The sequence below is a fragment of the Pygocentrus nattereri genome, chromosome 27 (assembly GCF_015220715.1).
Source record: "Pygocentrus nattereri isolate fPygNat1 chromosome 27, fPygNat1.pri, whole genome shotgun sequence".
Taxonomy (NCBI): domain Eukaryota; kingdom Metazoa; phylum Chordata; class Actinopteri; order Characiformes; family Serrasalmidae; genus Pygocentrus; species Pygocentrus nattereri.
This window is the reverse complement of record NC_051237.1, coordinates 17,800,639-17,824,520: the sequence shown is the minus strand read 5'-3', so window position 1 is coordinate 17,824,520 and position 23,882 is coordinate 17,800,639. Positions and strand designations below refer to the sequence as shown.

Here is a 23,882-nt window from a genome sequence, read left to right as displayed (position 1 = left end):
TCCCAGACCTGGACTAAAGCATCCGCCAACTCCTGGACAGTCTGTGGTGCAACGTGCCGTTGGTTGATGGAGCGAGACATGATGTCCCAGATGTGCTCAATCAGATTCAGGTCTGGAGAATGGGCGGGCCAGTCCATAGCTTCAATGCCTTCATCTTGCAGGAACTGCTGACACACTCCAGCCACATGAGGTCTAGCATTGTCCTGCATTAGGAGGAACCCAGAGCCAACCGCACCAGCATATGGTCTCACAAGGGGTCTGAGGATCTCATCTCGGTTACCTAATGGCAGTCAGGCTACCTCTGGCGAGCACATGGAGGGCTGTGCGGCCCTCCAAAGAAATGCCCCCCCACACCATTACTGACCCACTGCCAAACTGCCAAACATGCTGAAGGATGTTGCAGGCAGCAGATCACTCTCCACGGCGTCTCCAGACTCTGTCACATGTGCTCAGTGTGAACCTGCTTTCATCTGTGAAGATCACAGGGCGCCAGTGGAGAATTTGCCAATCCTGGTGTTCTCTGGCAAATGCCAAGCGGCCCTCATACCATCCTCATGGAGTCGGTTTCTAACCGTTTGTGCAGACACATGCACATTTGTGGCCTGCTGGAGGTCATTCTGCAGGGCTCTGGCAGCTCCTCCTGTTCCTCCTTGCACAAAGGCGGAGGTAGCGGTCCTGCTGCTGGGTTGTTGCCCTCCTACGGCCTCCTCCACGTCTCCTGGTAGCGTCTCCAGCCTCTGGACACTGATTTTCAGCCATTGTTGCTTCTTAAGTGGACAGTTTGATTTCACAGAAGTTTGATTTACTTGGAGTTATATTGTGTTGTTTAAGTGTTCCCTTTATTTTTTTGAGCAGTGTATATAAATAACCCCTGGATTCATTATTTTTTAATGTGGCACTCCAATCAGATGATCTTCAAGCATTTTATATATATATATATATATATATATATATATATATATATATATATACACACACATACATACATACACACATATATATACACATATACACATACATACATACATACATACATACATAATGTGTGCAATGTAATGATGTAAATCTTGTACGTCTTCATACTTTCAAAATCATTTTTATTTAAAACATACCAATACACAGTGTTTACATGCGTAACAAAATAATTTAGCTGTGTCTCTATTACAGATATCTAACGACTAAATTGAGACTGATGATTGTAATATTAGAAATTACCAACAATATATATATTTTTTATGTATATGCAATTCCTGCTATTGCCACACCATATTGCTCTCCGTTTCACCAGAAACAAAGCTTGACCAATTGGAGCCACGAGGGGGCAGCATGGGCACAGATCATACAAAATAAATACACTTTCAATTTTTTACTCACTCAAATCCGGCAGAATATCTTTTTAATATTAAATTTGCATCACCTCTGATCTCTGTTGCATACAAAAAAGGTCATGCACGGCTATCAAAACTGGTCAGGATGTGAAAAAAAAAAAAAAAAATCCACATGACCTTTTTCAAAGTGGGCTCTTGATTTTTCTGTTTACAGAACACGCGCTACCCAGTCAGTTTCTATCTAACCTGTGACTGATTTCACTATGGATGGTTATTCTCCACGTGGTCTTGGATGGGAGTTGACTAGCTGCTTCTAGATCAGTTTATGACTACCCAACCCTGCACTAGGAATAATAAGCGTCCACAAAAGTGGCCCTTCGCTGCTGCCCCGAGAACGCCTGTGGTAAAACTTCGCATTTTTAGCGCCAAATTTACCAAATATTTTTTTCAGCCTTGGCCCATTACAAACGCACATGAATAAAGCCTCCGTTTTGGCTATACACACAGTAGACTTGCCTATAGTGAGAAAGGCAGCTTTTTCTTTTTTTCTAAATGCACACAACCTCACTCACACGTTCCTCACACATCCTTTGCTGCAATGTAAAAATAATGATCGCAGTCATCTAGCACAGCAAACTGCATCGAAATAAATACGACTGAAGACTAAGGCAAACGTGAACTGGGTCTGTAGTCACAAAGCATCTGATCTAGCATCAGTTGTACGGCTCTGTTTGAAGAACAGTTACCGTGGCGCAAATTAAAAGCTGATCTGGAAACAGCAATGAACCAAAAATCTACTTTGTCCTAAACATGCACATGTATAACATCGCTCTCGGAACAATACCTCATCTCTCCAAAACTCGCTTTACAGGACACGGGAAAAAATAAAAAACTGGTAAAGGAAGTTGATGTAAAAAGACCTTTTTCTAAGTAACTCTGGACCGTTTCTGCTGCTGTTCATAACATTTTCACCAGGGTAACTGGAGTTTAAACCGGAGATGGAAGTTGTTTTGTGCGACAGCGTAGATGAGCTCTGTGCATTATTTGAGCAGAAGAGAGCTCAATATTGCAATACAGCTGGTTCCTAAGGGCTTCTACACACTGCGTCATCAAACTATGTCCACATACATTATATTCTTTCTGAAAACTTCAATATCCATGAGACAGCCACAGAATTCCACACCAAGGCTGCTGCAAATTAAAATCTCTCAGTAATTTAAGAACCAAGCATTTGGATGGAAAAACAGGTGCAACTTCAAGCTTCAAAATGAGTTAAATACACGTTCGGTTCGGTTCTAAAGTAAGTTGTAGTGATGGGGGTCTACACTCAGATCTGAAAACTAACGAAACAAAACCGCTCTTAGTGAAACAAGCAAAAACCAAATTCAACCCTTTTTGCAGCAGAGTTAAGAACAGCTTATCTGAACAGTCTTTATGCTAAACCGGCTTTGGAGCGGAGGACAAGAACAAAATCAGGTTCTTTTACAAGCCCCACCCCCCCAACTCTGCATGCCAGATAAAGAAAGAACATAATACTTGTACGCATATACGTTTTCTTACAAGAGTTAACGTCCCACTCAGGAATAGCTACCGCCAGCAAAAGCCCTCAAAGAAGGCAAAGAAGTATTCGCAATATCTGTGTGAAAAATCTCATAGAAAGCAAAGCATTACAGTTACATTACAATATAGATGTTTTTACGCATCATGAAAACATTCCTAACACCATGTTCATTCTACTTCAGTAGGGCGGGTTCGTTAAATCATTTCAGTTGTTAAGAGCTAGTCCGGGCCGCGGAGCCGTTTTGGTCATTCCCGAGTACGGCTTCAACCTGATGTTTTAGAAAAACGCAAACCGCAAAAGTACGAAATTAAACACGCGCATTTCAACTGCACCGAATCTATGAACAATCATGAGGAAACAACAGCGAAAGATATTTCTCTATTGCTCAGAAATCAGGAGTTATGATTTAAAAGGACTGACAGGGCAAAAGGTGACATGGCTAAGTTTAACATATAAAGAAAAAGGAAAGAAAAACAGAAAACATGACAAAAAAAAATCCACACATGTAAATCCCTTTATAAAAGCTGCCTTTTCTACTATAGCTTGGGGTCTTCGGGTACTGCTGTTTGGTAGTCGGTGCTCAGAAGTGAAACTGTGGGATCCTCCACAGGGTCCTGACCAAAATATGAGTCCCCCTCCAACTCCAAGAGAATGGGCAGGTCGTCCCCAGTGGTCTCTGTAGTGATTGGGTCAGGGAGAACCAATGGCTGAGCTGTGTATTGAACCAGCTGCTTTCCTGAAACATAACCATAAACAGCAAAATGCAATTCAGTTCTATAGAAAAAAAAAAAAATCTCGGACAACATCGAAAAAAAACCTTGACATTTCAAAACCTCAAAGTAGGCCAAGGGAAGGGTTTACGCGCCTTTGGACTGACGTCATAAACTTGTATAAGTTACTCTCTTGCAGAGAGTCTCAAACCACCTCTGGAAGCCACATCAGCAGATTAACTGTGTGCCGGAAGCTTCATGAAATGGGTTTCCACGGGTGAGTAGCTGCACACAAGCCTAAGACTGCTATGTGCAATGCCAAATGTCAGCTGGAGCGGTGTAAAGCACGGAACCACTGACCTCTGGGTGGTGGAAACGTTTTCTGAAGTGATGAATCTCACTTCACTAAAAGACAATCTTATGGATGAATCTGGGCCAAGACAATGTTATGAATGCATAGTGTCAACAGTGTGAAGCAGAAATAAATGGTTTGGGGCAGTTTTTCAGAGTTTGGACGAGACCTCTTAGTTATAGTGAACTGTTATATATTATGCCACACCCAAGACATTTTAGACAATTATATGTTCCCAACTTTGTAGCAGCAACTGTACACAAAGTAAGGTCCAAAGACATGAATTTGACAGATTTGGTACAGAGGAACTCCTGTGCCCTGGAAAGTGATCATCTCCAGAAGGAACACAGCCTGCTATGAATGGACGTAATGCTACATCACGTTTTTCCTAAGAGAAATAAAATTAAAACTAAAGCCACGTTCTGAGTTCTCATAAAATGGCATCGTCAATGTACTGAATGTGAAAATGCAACCTAACCCCTCCCTAAAAGAAGAAGCATATTAACATAAAAACGCAAAGGAAGCAAATGGTAGCAGGAAATACCCGATTTACTGGAGTTTGCACCAGACTCCGTCTCTCTGGCAGGTTCTGGTGACAGTAATTCCTGGATCTGTAATTAGATGAGTTTAAGAAACTTATTAGAATACATTTTGCAGAACAAAAGGCAGGCAGACATCAAAAAAAACAATGTAAACTGAACAATCTTAAAGCTGAAATGCCACCATTCAGGATCTCAATGTAAATGTTAGTGTAAAATTTCCTTTAGTATGTAACCAGGTAGCATATACTACAGATTATGCACTAAAATCACTTGTTGAAAAATGTCACTACGGTTGATCACCCAACACCTCAGGTTCTTTCACAGAGCTTGATGTATGTAAATTGCATGTGACTGGCTTGCTAACCATGGGCCAGAATGCAATGCACTAATGAAAATGGAGTAAAATGTAACTTCACCCATGAAAATGTTAAACACTTACAATAAATCTTACGATCTCTGCTTGTAAAATATAAGAAATTAGATAGTTTCACTTGGCAAGATATTTCTTACAGTGTAAAGATCGTGTGTGTAATAAATTGGGGTTGCATTGTTCAATGTATAACCACAGTCTCAGCATTTGGAGAACACACGTAAGGACACAGGTGCACTGATTTGTGTGTCACAACCCAATTCCAACAAGAAAAGAACAATATTCTGGAGCTGTACAATTCAATGAAGTCAGACTCACGCTTGTCAAACTGTCCAGATCGACATCAGAGGCAGAGTTTGCACTGAAGATCTATAAAATAAAAACAATATAAATTAAAACATTCAGAATACAAGTAAAAGCAGCTCCTTAACACTTGCACAATTCTCCTAAACTGAGATCTAATATGAACACTGATGTAGCCTTAATGTTTACATTTTTGCCTTATACTGATCTTCTTTATATCTTTCATTTATTCTAAGAAAATGACGTACCAGTTGTCTCAACAAGCACCGCTGTTTTTTTTTTTTAGAGAACGGTAAAGACCGCAAAAATTAAAGCTGCCCTTATAATTTCTTTTGCACTTCTGTATTAAAAATATATCGTCTCGTTACACCTCTGCTGTACAACTACTAAAAACGTATGCTCCTTAAAAAACAAATCATGAAAGGGCTCTGATCCTTAATTTGTGAACTTAACGTTAAAATCACGTCACATTTCTGGTTATATTGAAAGACAGCAAAAAGACATTTACATCGAAGAGAGGCGAAGAATCAAAATTGATGGACTGTGCATTGAGGATCGACTGGAGGTTTTCCAAACCGCTGTCAATGCTATCCAGGTGATCGCTGAACTCTGTCCTGGTGCAGATTCAAAAAAAACAAAAACCACTTTCATTCAGGGGTTAAACAAACGTCTTTAAGATGAAGCAAAAAAACATGAAAAATAAGAAGTATTCATTTTCAGTGTTAAACAAAGCTACAGAGCTGTGCAACACGCTGGTGAACATGGGAGGGAAGCAGGCTAGTTCACAGAATTTGTTTCTTTTTTAAGTCATGTTGAAAAGGAAGCCTGACTATGTATGTGTCTACCCAGGAAGGAGGATTTGTAAAAGCACATGCATTTCAGTTTATATGCCATGCCACACTCCAAAATGACCAAATGGTAATTCATCTAGAAATCAAAATTAGCCATCACTGATCATCATGCCATCACATAACTATCTCACAGGAAGAACTGTGGCTCTTGTCCCAAAGCTCAAGAACTTCCAGTCACTCTGTGCATTAGCCCATAACAACAACAGTATTGCCTGAGTGACCAGTTAAATCTGAACCAATCAGTCAAAGAGAATGACCACTGTTTCACTTCTGACCCAGGAGCACTGTTTTTGAAATGAGCAATATACTGTGTTTATAGGGATGTAAAACTGTGATGATCTAGAGAAAGAAGTAAACACTAGGTAGGGCTGCACAACAAGGAACAAAACACCACCTGCAACCTTGACGCATGATATATTAAAAACTCACTGGTGAATATCTGATATGATGTGGGGTTAAAGACTGCCCTGCATTATTTTGATCAAAATGACCAAACTGCAAAACACAAATCCCTTGATTTGTCAAACTTGTTCAGAAATTCTTCTGAGATTTGATTATGATGCTCACATCACACAATAAAATTAGAAATTTGTTAGAGGCCTCTTTCGCATACTTCAGCATATTCTACAATATCAGTATTGCAGAGGGCGAAATCCAAAACTGCTATAAAGATTAATACATAATATACTGTGCAGTCCTACATCATAACAACTCATGTGAACACAGAGGTGGCTGAGGTTTCTAGAGCACTGAGGCTGAGAGCCGCCGCTGTCCATGGTTAGCGTGAACAGGCCTTGGTAGCTTTTGAAGCACAGCACTGCGTGCTCTGGGGATGGCGCGACCAACTGAAATGCTAACCCTGTATGTGTTCTGAGGTGAGGAGACGAGGAGAGGCTGGGGAAAAGGCGTGAGACCTCAGACATCTGGGGGGAACTGAAAAGATAGAAGCACAACATGGGACTAGAAACAGTGGGAGGGAAGGCACTACACAATTACTGCACTCTCCCACAGAGAAAAGGCTGACTGAAGGTTTCAGTGGAAATGCAGCACTACTAACTGCTGTAAATCAGACATTATGGTATAGATTGCTGACATGAAATCAAGTCTATTTGCCTTATGCCACAAAGTACTAGTTAATATGAATCCAACTGTTTTCAAACCTTGGAATCCCTTAAGTAAACTTTTATTCAACGGTACATCAGTAATACTCAGATGTTTATGGACAAACTGAGAAAAGTGGTAGTACAGAATTTTTGAGGGGCAAAACAGATGCTCTACAGCTGAATTAAGAAAGCCAGTCATTAATTAGACTTAGAGTGTGAAAGTTCAGAAGAATGCATGTTATGCAGAGAAACGGCACACTGGCCATGAGAGTGCACGGATTATGACAAAGCAAATTCAGATCATATTAAAAGATGCTGACAGTAAGAATGGCCTTTAAAACAACAGCTACAACCAAAAATGCTGAGATTACTTACAATGAACGATAGCTTGTTAGGTACAATTAGCATGGTGCAAATTAGACCATGCTAACTGAGCCCAAGCAACCATCATTATTAGCAACCGTGGCTTTTTTGGGCGTTTAAAAACAACGATACGCAACTATGGTTTGGAGGGCGCCCTGTAAACTTAGTCCTGGTCCTATGATTTTTAATTATAATGCAGATTTGATGATCAGTCCAGGGGTTTCATTTATAAAGCAGTGGTACGCACTGATCTGATCTTAAATGTGGCGTGTGAAAATACACATTAAGGAAAAGACTGATGCACGTTTCCAACCTGCCATGCAAACCTGTGGCAGTCAGTCCCTGTGACAAAAGCAGTTAGACAAGGTGGCTAAACAAATTATTACCTACACCCATCCACTAGAATAACTCCATAACATAACCAATATCATTTAGTTCCCACATCTTAGCAACCAATACTTCATTTCATGTGACTGCTGAAGGGAGAGAGCATGCTGTGGTGAGCAATGAGCTCTTACAAAAGAACAATAATTAATGTTTTTTATGGCAATGATATTACCTTAACAACAATGTAAAGCTTTCTTCTAGTGATGTAGGTCCATATGCTTGTTGGATCAAGTTATTCAAAATCAAGCCAGGATTAAATGTTTAGATTTGTCACAGAAAATGAACTAGAGACAGGTGGGCACAGATTGCTTTCAAGTGGCTTCTCCTTCACCGTGAACACGCGCTTAGTACTATTATACTATTACCAGCGGTCATCGGGCGGAAGGCAGGATACACCCTGGACAGGTCGCCAGTCCATCGCAGCACACTATTGTATTTTAAATTATTTGGAATGAAATGGTAAGAGATTAAATCAAATGTATATTGTCTTTTTTCTTTTCATCTATATCTATGCTTATGTACACTAATACTATGGTTTTCTTTGCTCTGTTTTTGAAAAAATAAATAAATGCAAAATATAAACAATTCGATGCCGGTAAAGCCAGCAAACAGCACGTTTGTAGAACAGAACATGCCGTGTTATATTTTCTCTCCTTTAGAATATTTACTGCGGGACATTCATATTCAAATCGGACAAAAGTTAGGTGGAGCTGGAAAACTGGCTTGTGCACTTAATTCTATGATTGTAATTTAGAAATGGCTCATCTGCACCTCAAAGCTGTGGGCATATATATTTCCGCACACATTTATTTTTAATGGCATGCAAATGCTGAGAATAATTCTTTAAGGATAAACTCAGTAGAAAATTCACATGGATGCATTTTATAAATAAGGCGCCAGACAAAAGTGGATTGTGGCAGATTTGGAGGTTATGAATTATAGACACAGCCAGAACATGACAGACAATGAGGCACAAATTCAAGTCTAAGAAAGGCAGAGTTACAGATGAATAGGCTCAAATTGCTGCCTGGGTCATGGAGGGTCATACTCACTTGTCCAAGCAGGCCACACTTAAACATCTGTGCTCTGTGGGGGACGGAGTTGGGTGAGGCACAAGTTCGCTCTCATGAAGGATGGAGTTGATGAAGGTGGTGGGTGAGAGAGGTGTGTCAGCCGGCACACTCGACCCTACCCCAACTTCCACCTCCACAGGACACACTTCCTCTATCTCGGGACAGTGGGTGGGACTTGACGGCTCTTCCTTAATGTGCACCAGTGGGCTTGTTCTGTTACAGTGGGGAGGCATTTCTAATCAGTGTTTTTCCCCAATTTTGAGGACAACTGTTGATAAGACAACAACCTGCATTACACACCCAAATGTGATAAAAGCACCGACTAATTACTGAAGGACAAACTGACAGATATCTCACAGATTCTGAATGCAGTGTCTGTAGCCCTATTCAAGCTGGATGAAGTATTACTGGAGGAAGCCCGGTAACAATCAGGCATTTGACCGGCTGATTTGTATGGGATAAAGTTCTTGTGTAATTTCCTCATATTACCTCAGATAGCCAGAATTGACATGTCATGTCCCAGATGTTTACATCAATGTTAAGAACTAACTGAATCCAAACAGACAACAAAAGCAACCTTTCAGAGAAAACCACACAGAACAGCATTAAGCAAGTGGGCTCATTCAATTTAAATGCTGCACAACAGGACATGAATCACAGTGCTCTGCAAGAGGTGCCTTCAGATATTTATTCTCATTGTTCTTCTAATAACCTCATCACCAAAAATGTTTTAGATTACAATAATCCTGTTTTGAACTGGGCGAACTCAGCACCATATTAGATGTTAGCCTCGTCACTCAGCCGTCAAAAAAATTGAAATAAATTAAAACAGTTGCTAATGTCCATTACCAGGATCTGTCATTATGTTATTGAGAGACTGATTCGAACAGGACTACTATTACTGTAAAAGGTCAGAGTGGAGTCACTCCGGAGTTACTTAGTAGACTTGTACAACCACACACACACACACACACACACACACACACACACACTTTTAATCCAGTTTCATACTGGATTAAAATCACTACTCTAATTGTTAGATCACTCAAATTACAGAAACCTTTCAGGCTAAACCAATTACACTTGGGGGCATACATTTAAATCAATGCTGTTTCTTAACAACCTGGGCTATAATCTAAAAATAACCTGTATGATTGCATATCGTTTTTAAAAAAGTGTTTAACATAAACATTGAAAAAAAACGAACACTTCTAAATCATCAGGACATTTAAGCTGTATAGACAATGCTGCAGTTTTCTGAGACTGTACTGGGAAACTCACAACAGGGACAGAGGGGGAATTTTTAAGGTCTCATAATAGCCCAATGCTTTAACAGTGAAAGTGCATAAAACATTGTTACGTGTTGATTGTCAACAACAGTGGATTACAGTGTCGTATTGCCCGAATTGTCGTATTGTCAACCAAAGTCCTGATTGAGGCTAAGAAATATTAGGTATATAGCTCATTACTCAGGTTTTCAACTAAGAATTAAAGAATGATTGTATTAAAAAAGTAACATTTTCCAGAAGTACATGCAAAAAGAGTTGAAATCACCGACCGCTGCTCAGCCATGCTTGGGCTACGAACTGGAGGTCACCTTACAATCTATACAAATTACAGTCAGAATAAAGCCCAACAAATCACCAAAAAAATGACACCCAATTTATAGTTTTCATATCAGAAATGTTAAGATGTCAGTGCTGTAACTTTGCTTGTTGCACTTTGTGCTATTGCATGTGGAACTAGAAGTAGAGGCGGTGTAAAACTGAACGGATGGCCACAGACAGAGCGCTAATGAAACACATCATGCTCAGTGTAGATTTGAAGTTAGATGGGGAAAGAGTTGCCATAGCAACAGACTAACACCTATGCTGTACCTAATCTGTGTTTAACAAGTCTGACATTTTGTGGAGAAGTTAAAAATTAAAAAGAAAAAAAAAACCCACAACATATTTATGAATAAGGACTTGCCTGTCCTCAATCCAGTCTTCCTTGTCAGTGGGGCTACACTGGGCCGTATCTGTGATGTCAGAGATAATAGGGCCAGTCTTGACGGGAGAGTTGGAAGAGAAGATGCCTGTTCCGGCAAAAGTCGCACCAGGTGGCTAGAAGGAAAAGAGGAGGCAGGAGAAAAACCCACAGAATGACTTGAAACAGACAGGTAGTGTACACGAGTTCCACATTGATCTAGCTTACCTATGTTTATTACACACTGTACAACTATAATTATTGCTGAAATAGGCTGATGTTAATAATTACTAATTACAAAAAGCCTAATGTAGTTCTTCCTTGAGCAGAGCCTATTCTGTGTTTTATGAAGAATACAGAGCACAATTCTGTAACACTATAACCAAATCTCAACAACAAAATAATAAAAACTGGAACAGCAGTTACTCATTTCTCAATAAATACAATGAACACCGTCAGTCAAGAGTACTCACAGAGAGAGCGGGTGAAGGCTCCAGAGAGTACTGCCTGCTGAATTTAGGCATAGAGTGAGCAGTGCTGCTATCGTTCAGCATTAAGGGCCTGATGGATTAAGTGATTAAGAGAACAATTTGAAGAAGAAGGGGGAGAAAAATAAATAAATAAACAAATAAATAAAATACACAAACAACAACAACAATCTCAAGACATAAAAAGTTGGACAAAAGACCCATAAAGTTTTACAGGTCTGTCTAGGGTATTAATGTAGACAGCATATGTGTAAAATGTATGAATGACTTGCATCTTTCTTTTCACTCCGAGAACTCTGTTGGACCTCGCCAATGTAATCAGGAACTGGATGAGCTATGGAGACATAAACAAAACAAAACCAAACAGTAAGCACAGTCCTTATAACACCAAGTATTCTGACTGAAAAAATGATCTAAATACAATCAAAATGTGAAAGGTAATGTACTCTAACTTAGATAATTCTTCCACAGTCAGTTTTTTATTGTTAGTTTACTCGTTTCCTGACTGAAAAACATATCCATCATTTTGCTTTGTGATGTTGCGTCACTCAAGTTCAAACTTCACACTATGGAAAACACAGTCTATTCCAGTCGTGTGTTGTGTTAAATCACAGCTTGTTATTTGTTGCTAACTGTTTTTAATGCAAGACATGATTCAAAATGTTGGCAAAACAGGAGTATGTAACAAATTAGAAACGTTCATTCGGTCACTTAAAAAAATAATAAAATAAGATAATTTACATCTTTTAGTTGATTTAACCCATATCAGATATATTTCGCGCAGTTCGCAGGTCATACGTTAAGAAGGCAGATATAACTGGATCGTTTGTCAACACTGCTGATTACAGAAAACAACCACTACTGAAAAAGTCTCTCAGCCATCTCCTGTGTTTGAGCTGAAAAGACGGCTTGCTCATTGGGAGTGCTGGACGTGTGCCACAGTCTTTCTATTTAATGATACAGAACGTACAGACCTATGGCACTTGTACACGCTCAGGCCTGCATACACACAAAAAAGAAGAAAGAAAGAAAGAAAGAAAAAAAAAAAAAAACAAACAACACACACACACTACAACATAACCTGGACAGACAAGGTAGCACAGGAATGCTCACGTGGGTTGTTGGTACACATAAGGTCTTACCTTATTGACAACCTTCTGTTGCTGGGCATGTTTCTGCCTCAAGCTAGCTACTTCTCTCCACAGAGCTTCATTCTCACTGGGAAAAAAAAAAAAAAAAAAAAAAAAAAAGAGAGTGTGAGAGAGAGAAACAAGAAGAGAAAGTAATTAAGGGTAAATGTAATAGAGTAAGGTCTCAGGCAACAATACAAGTAACAGTGACTAAGCAATGGAGCAAGTCTTAAAACCCAGTCATTGCAAAAGTGAGCAGTATGGCCAAGAATGTTCATCACAGTATAAGAAAGATTTCTCTCTGAACATTTCAGTACGGTGTATGAAGATGCAAGACTCCTAATCAGCCAATTTGACTGCTTAAGTCTTCAATCTTAATAGCTGCATACAATAAACCAAATAAAAAGAAAATACTTATTAATTGCATTTGCTTTCTTATAAGAACTGTCAGATAAAATTTCAAGATCATAACAGGCCTGGGGCGGCACGGTGGCGTGGTGGGTAGCGCTGTCGCCTCACAGCGAGGAGGGCCTGGGTTCGATTCCCCGTCCGGGCGGCCAGGGTCCTCTCTGTGTGGAGTTTGCATGTTCTCCCTGTGTCTGCGTGGGTTTCCTCCGGGTTCTCCGGTTTCCTCCCACAGTCCAAAAACATGCTGTCAGGCCAATTGGACGTGCTAAATTACCCCTAGGTGTGAGTGTGTGAGTGACTGTCTGTGTCTGTCTGTCTGCCCTGCGATGGACTGGCGACCTGTCCAGGGTGTATCCTGCCTTTCGCCCGAAGACTGCTGGGATAGGCTCCAGCATCCCCCCGCGACCCTGACGGAGAAGCGGCTTAGAAAATGGATGGATGGATGGATGGATGGATGGATAACAGGCCTAAAGGGTGCCGCATACATCCCTGTGAATTAATATTCTGCTAGCGAATGTGGAAAAAGCAGCCCACTTTTTTATTGAAGTGTAAAAGATGAGACATTCTTGGGGGACTTTATTTTGCCAATTTTAATGACTATTAAAAGATCTAAGCAGCCCTTGTTTATTCAGGTTTTTATTGCGGCTTTGACCACTTCAACTCTGCTCCCTCAAGACTTTTAAAACTGCTTTAAGTGTGTGCACATGGCCCCTGACACACAGCTTAAATCACCAGAGCATAGCACAGCGGCACACAGGTGGATATCAAACCATTCTGATACATGGAAACTGATTTTTTATATATATATATATATATATATATATATATATATATATATATATATATATATATATATATATATATATATATATATTTTGCACTTCATGTTTCCATGACCCTAAAGAACTCCGCTCCAGATCACCTATAATGAAGTTTTAAGCTCAGCACATGCTGCATTCTAATGTCGGCAGATGTTTTCAGAACATTCATGTCAAAGAAACAAAACAAAAAGAAATACTGTCACTCTGGGAGCGCGCTCACTCAACACTGATCACAAACAGATACCCCACCACGTTTGGCTTTGTTGGGGCTTTTTGGAAGTGGTGATGTCACATGAAGTGCTGCCAAGATACCAGAGATTTACCCCAATACCAAGTGTAGTATCACAATGTTTGCAAACAAAACAGACAGAAATACTGCAGACAGAAAATTAAAACCACAGAAAAACATTGAGGACTTAAAAGCTCTTTCTTTTGCAAAATTCAAGATGCAGACGTTGAGTCAAACTTGCGTTTGCTCTCCAGTGGAGAAACTTTACTTTTGCATATTGGTTTTGAGTTGTCAGTTGGCTGGTCAACTTTATCAGTAAAGTAGACAAAATATGCCAGACTTCGCTTCCCGACCTTGTCTTTCTCTCAAAGCTGCCGGTGTGAAAGAACTAATGTTATTGTCACGGCTATGCTAGATAAATTTGATGTTTAAACTTCAGTGAAGTTTAATGAATTAATGAAGAAAATCAATTTCTTGCACACCCGAGTCAAATTAACAAGCCTACAGAAATCTGGAAAGAAACTGCTGAATAAAACCACAGACTCAATGCATTTTTAAGTATAGTACAAATATCCAAACACTTTTAAAGGCCCAATGTGATGCAAAAAACTGCATGAAAAAAAATTAAATTTTCTCTCTGTTGCATCAAAATTACACGCACGGTGCATTTGGCAAAACACTCGCACTACAAAAGAAAAAGACAAGCAGAATAACAGACAATCCTTTGCTTCTCATAAAATAGGTGACATTGTGCATGATGCTTTTTGGAAAAGCATTTTCACCTCATTTCAGGAGCTAAAACAAACTTCCACTCACAGATTGAATCTGTTACTTTAGCGTGAACATGTTGGTTAACTATGTTTGAAGCCCACTTTGAGCTCCATCTGAGCTGCTTAAGAAGATTTTGATCATTTTAATGTTCCAGTTTCACCTAATTTGTCATCTTAGTTGTTGTCATTAGAGCCCAACCGATAAATCGGTGTGCCAATATTCACGGCCCATATAAGCTACCAAACAATAAAATAGTATCGTGTTTATAATGACCAATAAATGACAACGGAAAGGTTGATAAATGTACAACTAACTACAAGCGAATTTCATTTCTATTTATTTATTTATATTTGGGGGGGGGGGGGGGGGGGGCAAGCCATGTTCCGGCGATCCCACACGTAATCAGTTAATCATTTAAATCTTTAAGCGATAATACAATGGACATGTGCTGATAACGCTATGGCGTGACATCCCAAAGCTGAAAAGCTTATTTTTAATCTGTATTGTGTCATCTTGGTGAGGATTATTAAATAACAGTTAATTAAAAAAAATTTTGCAGTCCAAAGAAATGTGTTTGGTGTGCAAGACACCGTTTTTTATACTTGCGTTCGATTTAATTTACTATCATTTGAATAAATCGCAAGAACAAACTCTTTTTGGTGTGTAAAGGACTTAAGTTTTTTTTTTTAAATAAGAAAGAAAAAGTATCCATTTATCAAGTAACATTGAAACCACGCTGATCTTTCAATGCATCATGCTGCCTAGGCCTCAGAGCTCACTGAGGACAGGAAAAAGCACTGCTGAGGTGATAAGAGTGGAGAAGTGGATTCCCAGTGGGTAAGATTCTTCATCTGCCTTTATGGAGTTGAGCAGAGGACATGGCTGTCCTGTAAAGTAGTGGTGAGGGCCTGTAAAAGAGCATGGAAAGAGAAGAACCTGCTCTTTGAGTCCTCCTCTCCAGAGCCATACAGTTTGCCCCCCGGCCCCACTCCCAACGTAGGACGAACAGAAGGCTTTATTGGAGCAGGTGTGGATACCTCTATGCAGGAGGGGATCAAAACTCGCCCAAATCTCACCACCAGAGGACTTCCTCTCTTGCTGAGCCAACAGTGAACTAATGGTAGCACGAAAAAATTAAATTAAGGCTTGGACAATTAGCAAGTTTGGAAAATGGATCAATCAGGACAAATTTATCGATAAATGTAAATTTTGTAAAAAAAAATGTAAAAAAAAAAAAAAGCCGAACGAGAGTTTATAACGGATGTAAAACCATGTGCCATGTTTATGCACTGCTGCAACCCTGGGCAAAGCTCCTTGGTCATAAGACCCTGCAGTTCCTCGTTCAAACACTACATAAAATACAGACCATTTAACTTACTATTACATATACATATATATATATATATATATATATATATATATATATATATATATATATATATATATATACACACACACACACACACACACACATATATACATATACACATATATACATGTGTGTGTATTAGTTACACACGCACACACAGTGGTGCTTGAAAGTTTGTAAACCCTTAAGAATTTTCTATATTTCTGCATAAATATGACCTAAAACATCCATCAGCTTTTCTTACAAGTCCCAAAAGTAGATAAAGAGAACCCAGTTAAACAAATGACACAAAATTATTATACTTCGTTATTTGTTTATTGAGGAAAATGATCCAATATTACATATTTCTGAGTGGCAAAAGTATGTGAACCTTTGCTTTCAGTATCTGGTGTGATCCCCCCTGTGTGGCAATAATTGCAACTAAACGTTTCCGGGAACTGTTGATCAGTCCTGCACAGCGGCTTGGAGGAATTTTAGCCCATTCCTCCGTACAGAACAGCTTCAACTCTGAGATGTTGGTGGGTTTCCTCACATTAACTGCTCACTTCAGGTCCTTCCACAACATTTTGATGGGATTAAGGTCAGGACTTTGACTTGGTCATTCCAAAACATTAACTTTATTCTTCTTTAACTGTTCTTTGGTAGAACGACTTGTGTACTTAGGGTCGCTGTCTTGCTGCATGACCCACCTTCTCTTGAGATTCAGTTCATGGACAGATGTCCTGACATTTTCATTTCGAATTCTCTGATATAATTCAGAATTCATTGTTCCATCAGTGATGGCAAGCTGTCCTGGCCCGGATGCAGCAAAACAGGCCCAAACCATGATACTACCACCACCATGTTTCACAGATGGGATAAGGTTCTTATGAGGGAATGCAGTGTTTTCCTTTCTCCACACATAACGCTTTTCATTTAAACCAAAAAGTTCTATTTTGGTCTCATTTGTCCTCAAAACATTCTTTTAGTAGCCTTCTGCCTTGTCCACGTGATCTTCAGCAAACTGAAGACGAGCAGCGGTGCTCTTTTTGGAGAGCAGTGGCTTTTCCCTGCAACCCTGCCATGCAAACCATTGTTGTTCAGTGTTCTCCTGATGGTGGACTCATGAACATTAACATCAGCCAATGTGAGAGAGGCCTTCAGCTGCTTAGAAGTTACCCTGGGGTCCTCTGTGACCTCGCCGACTATCACACGCCTGGCTCTTGGAGTGATCTTTGTTGGTCGAGCACTCCTGAGGAGGGAAACAATGGTCTTGAATTTCTCCATTTGTACACAATCTCTCGGACTGTGGACTGGTGGAGTCCAAACTCTTCAGAGATAGTTTTGTAACCTTTTCCAGCCTGATGAGCATCAACATCTCTTTTTCTGAGGACATCAGAAATCTCCTTTGTTCAGGCCATGATACACTTCCATAAACGTGTTGTGAAGAGCAGACATTGCTAGATCCCTGTTCTTTAAATAAAACAGGGTGCCCATTCACACCTGATCGTCATCCCATTGATTGAAAACACCTGGCTCTAATTTCACCTTCAAATTAACTGCTAATCCTACAGGTTCACAAACTTTTGTCACTCACAAATATGTAATATTGGATCATTTTCCTCAATAAACAAATGACCAAGTATAATACTTCTAATAATCTACTTTTAGGACTTGTGAGAAAATCTGATGTTTTTTATATATATATATATATATATATATATATATATATATATATATATATATATATACACACACACACACACACACACACACACACACACATATTATATATATATATATATATATATATATATATATATATATATATATATATATATATATATACATACACACACACATACACACACACACACACAAAAACTTATGTCAGATCCAAAAAGGGACAAGCAAAGGGGGGAAGAAAAACCCATCTCTTTAAATATCTACAAAACTCAACACCAGATTTTACACAAACTCTCGTAAGCACAGGACAATGAGGAGGGCAAATGCCACCATGCTCTGCTGACAGACAGATACGAATGAGCTCATCCACAAAAACCCGTCTGCGTTTCATCATCTCCTCGACAGCGTATAGCACCCAGCCTGCCCTGAAATCATGGGTTCCAAACCAGGGCCAGAGTCCAGAAAAACAATGACAGCGCAATACAGCTGGGCTGTGTGTCAGAGGAAGGGATGTCTTAATGATGTGCACTTTGACATGCACTGACAATCTAACTTGCAGCTGGTGAACCACATCTCGCTTGTGTGAGGGAGCTTGCCTGTTTTAGGACGGTGACTAAGGCAGGCTAAAAGATGAAGCATTACAGCATTGTCACCAATGTGCAGAGGCCCAAAGGCTGAAGTGCCTAGTCCACTTTCCACATAATAGAGCTAATAAACCAACAACTGCATTTTATTCTGAATGGCTAAGAATTTCAAGAACTGTTGCTCCAATTGATTTTTTAAAAGAAGCAGCAGCAACCATGCCAACCTCAAAACACTAACAAATCTTTGCTGACAGCCTAAAGGCTGCCTACATGAAAAATTGCACCAGAGATTTACACACAAATATGGGCAATACCCAAAGGCTGGCTTGTCTGAGTGCCCTACAACTAAGCTCATAACTCCATAAGAAAGCTCAACAAATTGCTCCACTTTTCAATTGTGTATCAGAAGCAGGCTCAATTCAGCTACACTATCTCCTGTGTGTATTTCAGTCTGTGTTGGGGCTCAATGAACTCTGCTTCTAATCAGGAGCTTAAAATAAACAGGCTTTACTCAGCCTTAACGCAGAAGCCCTACTGCTCTGCTCGAGAAGTGAGACAAAAAAGGGGAGCACATACTTCTCTGTAGTTCACTTGCCAAAAAAAAACAAGGGGGGGTATGAAGTTGCATATGCAGTGAATACTACAAGTTTCCATTAGCCTTTCAAACCATTTGTTTAGCTGGTTCAGCACACTTCAGACGCAAATACTTCCAAAGAAAGAAAGAAAAAAATAATATTTCTGAAGAACTACTGGGGAAGAGATGATGCAAGTCAATTTTTTTTCTTGTTCAATCCACTAGTTCCTCCACTCATATGGCCTTGCAGCAGGCCACTATCGAGAAGGATTAAGATATAAAGGCATACTGAAACCTCAGTGGCTTGGCAACCACCAGTCTCACAGCACTCGACTTACTGTTTGAGGGTGCTGATTTTAGAATCCATGGACTCCTGTTTTCCCTTCATTTGCTGTACATCTGAGATCATCTTGGTCATGTCATCTGGGCTCAGCTTGAGGTCTTCGTGCTTAATATTTGACACCTGAGGATGAACATCATGAAACTGTCAGAGAGCAGTGTGTACAGGTTTGTGTAAAGGCTGTGGCCTTGTCCTGAACTCAGAGGTGGGTGTATGGAGTAAGGGGGGGGGTGCAGTGGAAAGCATTTACTCAGGGTTTGGGCTTGATTTCACTCTGAACTGGTCAGTTGGCCAGGGGATACAAATGGAAAAGGCTGTAAAAATTGGAGCAGTGGAAAAGGTCTGCATCTGAGGGGTCAGGCTACGTCAGATTACCAGCTTCTGGGCACTAATCCACATAACCCTGGTTGGCAGACACCCAGAACCATTAAGATTATCTCAATCAGGGCCACAGCCAAAGCAAAAGGACACCACAGATTGATAACTTATTGGAATGAAGATTTACCATCAGTTTTCTGCTTAGTGTGCACTTAATATATGAATTATGAATACACTGAAACAACACAATAAGAGTTATAAGAGAAAAATACACTTTCAAAAAAAATCACTCAAACAAAGCATATATATTTCTATTACTACTCATACAGGTATGTGCAAAAATAATAGCAGTCTAACTTCACTAATGTGTTCAATTACTGATTTTGGCAGAAAAGATAAGACAACATGGGGAAAAACCTCATGATTGGGTGTAGCCGAGTAATGGGCAACAGCATCAACAGTCATGACATGAACGCTGCTAATTGGGTGTAAAAGATTCATTTAATGAAAGGGGCATGTTCAAATTAATAACAGTGTGGAGTTCAGTTAGTGGGGTCATTCATTCTGTGAAGAAACAGGTGTCAATTATAGCCCTTATTTAAAGAAGCAGGGCAGCAAATGTTGTACCTGCTGATTTTAGCCCTTGTCAGTGAGTAAAATGGGTCACTCCAGACATTCTCCAAAGGAGAAAGAACTTTGATCAATAAGTTGATTGGAGAGGGGAAAACGCATAAAGAAGTGCAGAAAATAATTAGCTGCTCAGCTAAAATGATCTCAAATTCTTAAAAATGGCAAACAAAACCCGAAAAACGTGGTAGGAAAAGAAACACTACCATCCGCGTAGATCATAGGATAACAAGAATGGCAAAGAAGCATCCAAGGAACCGCTCCAGGGTAATCAAAGAAGATCTTCAGTTACCTGTGAGTACTGCAACAATCAGAAGACGCCTACATGAAGCCAAACTATTTGCAAGAAACCCTCATAAAAGCACCATTGCTGAAAAAATGACGTGTGTTGAAATGATTACAGTTTTCCCAAAGAACACACTGACTGGCCTAAAGAGAAGTGGTGCAACATTCTACCATTTACTCATGAACACTGAGTTCATCCACAGTACACTTACAGTTGCCTGATGCTGAAGAAATGCCCTTGAAATGGGTATTTCAGCAGGACAACGACCTCAAACAAGCGGGCAACGTCCTGGTTCCAGACCAACAAGACTGATGTGATGAAGTGGCCGGAAGCATTCATTCAGATTTGTATGTAAATTCAGATCATTCTAAATTTTCTCACAACTGTACATTGTAGTTTGTAGTGAAATAAAAACCTCTTGCTGAGTGTACTGCATTTCTTAATGATGTGCTCTGAGAACTTTAAACTGAGGCATTATCCATGGCCCGTGGGAAACTCTGGCAATATTATTTACAAGGCAATGAAGAAACACCCAACCGACTCACTACGTTCCTGTGACGGTAATTTATTTTAAATTAAATTAACAGCTTAACTTTCCTGGGGGAGCTTCACAGTAAAGTCCAACTGTGTTGAACTGACTCGTTCCAAATCCTCCTCAAATCTAAACTGCTCTCTTTCACTACTGAAGGCTAGATATTATCAAACATAGTTGCTAGCCTACATTTTACAAATAAGATTAACCTGCAATTTTGCTACAAATGACCAGTAAGAGTAGAGAGTAATAAAACAGAGCTTACTGCGGTCACCTTCCTCTTAATGTTCTCCAACAAGTGCTCCTGTCCACGAATAAAGAAAAGATGCTGGAATTCCGTGTCATCTTTCTCAGGCTTCACCAATCCACCCTGCTCAATGTGAACCACTTTGCGGAAGCCATCTATCAGAAGACAACATCAGAGTGGTTCATAACATTCATCAAACATATTTCTAATGTTAATTACTCACCCAGAGGAAACAGACTGCATTTATAAGCTATTCATGTAAGAGACAATGAGTATGTTTGTATCATCAATCGTCTTGGAGTTCACATCAGGGAAATCTGTACAGGGAATGTGTGTAAGGCTGATACTTTGTTCATCTAATCTGTTGCATGTCAAAAAAAAAAAAACACTCTATAAACATAACAAACAAAGATAGCACAAACATTAACTTTCACTAATATAAAAACAATGTAAACTGATTTTATTCTAAGTAGTTCTGTGATATTTCTAGCGGTCCATTCATCATAAAAAATGCTTACACATATTGAGCTGTCGAACGAAGCTGGCCATGTTATTGTGCTTGAAGTACTTAGGAAGCACCTCTTTGGAGAACCTGCCCTGGTCGAACACATGGAAGCTGTTGCCATGCTACAACACAAAAGAGAAAGGTTTTTGTAATTATTTAAGAATTTTTGACTGTAGAACGACACAAGTCAGATCACATCAAGCTTAATTACGACGAGATCAGCATGCAAATTGACAACTGAAACCCAAAGACAGACGACAAAATATGAAAATGAACTGTATTACAACCCTGGGTGAAGCAGGTTATGGATTCTATGGATAACTGTTACAGTGACGCCAAAAAAACCTTAGGAGGACAAAACAGTGTCCATGCTCAGCAAAGCATATATGGATGCTTATTGAAGGTTAATTGCATCAGATCAACCACTGGTGCAATCCACCATCCACCATCAAGACCAAAAAGCTGCTCAGACTGCTACAGATTTACATCTGAAAGCTAACCACTCACACAACCCAATATTTTAAACAAATAATCATAGATCTTATCAAAACAACAAGACACACATCAACACAGTTTCAACTTATTTACATTTTTTAAGATGACACAAATAAGTCACTTGACGTTTTTATCTGAGCAGGAAAAAAACTACTTCAGAGCACTAAACTCTATTCGAAACATGAAACACCGGGAACCATCATAGTTCTGTAATGTGATTGCCATTAAATTATGCATAATGGAAATATAAATCCTATGTTAAGCTGCATCTAGATTAGATAAAGAAAGAAGTTTCAGCTATTTTATTTCTACTAATTTATACAAAAACCGTGAATAAAATGCCTACTGAGCCAGGTGATGTGTGGCCTCAGGGAGACGGACATCAGAGGAGTAGGTGTCAGCATAATTTCACATTTCTAAAATCGGCAGTAGCTCTGCAAGTCATCTTTCTTAAAGGGTTTTAATGCAGATGCAGCACTTAGTGACAATATACTGATGAAATATACTGCCTAGAGCTTAAACAAAGCGGTATGTTTTGTTTTTCTATAACATAAAATGCCTTCCACTTATATCCATTTCTATTTATTGACATGTCACTGTCCATGAGGCTCTGCAATACTGACCACAGGCCACGCTGCCTCGCCATAACCCGATTTACGACTGTCTGACCACCACAAATCTCCATTAGTTAAGGCACGCTAAAGGGCCTAGGCCTATATAAGGACACAGTCTAAACACCGCTCGAAATTACTTCACTCTAATGCCACGCTCCTTTAGAACGACTCGTAACTAAAAGGCTTTTTTATAGTTCACAGCTCAGGTTCTCGGTCAGGACCTACGTGGTGGTCGAGCAGCAGCCCAACACTTTCTGCTTCTGCCTACAAGTTTGACCAAGCCCTGCAGCAGAGCTAATCCAGCTAACTACGTATACGTATTACGAATTTAAAAAGTCGCCACAACCGTGAAACAGCTTCATGTTTAAGATATAACAATATTAATAAATCCATTGGCTATCCCAGCAGCTAGATAACCTTCGACTAAATCACTCTTAACGGCGTCATTAGCCATTTCGGCTAACTAGGCTAAGCTAGCCAGCTACGAGTGCGTTCATCTTACGGGGCTCCAGCAGATCAGCGGGTCGGTCTCTGGATCCTCCACCAGCGTCCAAAGTTTGGTGAGAAAAGCAGGCACGTTGCTACTGGACACCAACAGCCCACCAGAACCAACGGTGTGGAACTCCATGTCCGAAATGAGGGGTAAAGCCTTCGTTTCCGCCCGGGTGCTGCGAGGAGATCACTGGGCTGAGCGAGCGGAGCAGCTCGGCTACAGTAGCCTTAGCTTAGCTCGGCAGCTCGGCTCGCTCTCCGGAGGAGGAGAAGCCCGTGTAACTAAACTCAAACTCGCCCGGCAGCGCGGTGCGGCCGCCAACGGCACCTCGGCTCCTTCCCCCGACGCTTCGCGTCCTCGCCCGCGGCAGACAGACCAGTTTATGTTTATCCCGTAACGCGCTGTCGTTAAGCAAAAGTAGTGGAAATTTCCACCATGTTGACATTTCTACAACAAACTGCGTAGGAAACAACTG

At 40.1% G+C, this 23,882-nt stretch overlaps 1 protein-coding gene across 3 annotated transcripts; it reads right to left on the bottom strand.

Annotated features, from left to right (window-relative positions):
• Positions 1-1,080: 1,080 nt before the first annotated feature.
• Positions 1,081-23,876, bottom strand: hsf1 (heat shock transcription factor 1). Of its 3 annotated transcripts, none has more exons than XM_037535295.1 (14): positions 23,417-23,876; positions 21,819-21,927; positions 21,319-21,455; positions 19,289-19,413; positions 12,542-12,617; positions 11,672-11,733; positions 11,385-11,472; positions 10,915-11,048; positions 8,923-9,156; positions 6,876-6,950; positions 5,675-5,780; positions 5,182-5,232; positions 4,496-4,562; positions 1,081-3,625 (listed from the first exon to the last, which is right to left on the bottom strand). In XM_037535295.1, exons 1-14 carry the CDS (start codon positions 23,540-23,542, stop codon positions 3,426-3,428), a joined length of 1,590 nt encoding a protein of 529 aa, XP_037391192.1. In that variant the 5' UTR covers positions 23,543-23,876; the 3' UTR covers positions 1,081-3,425. The 3 variants fall into 3 exon arrangements, with proteins under 3 accessions (XP_037391192.1, XP_037391193.1, XP_037391194.1); XM_037535296.1 differs by having other exon boundaries at positions 21,328-21,455; XM_037535297.1 differs by lacking the exon at positions 6,876-6,950 and having other exon boundaries at positions 3,426-3,625.
• Positions 23,877-23,882: the final 6 nt, after the last annotated feature.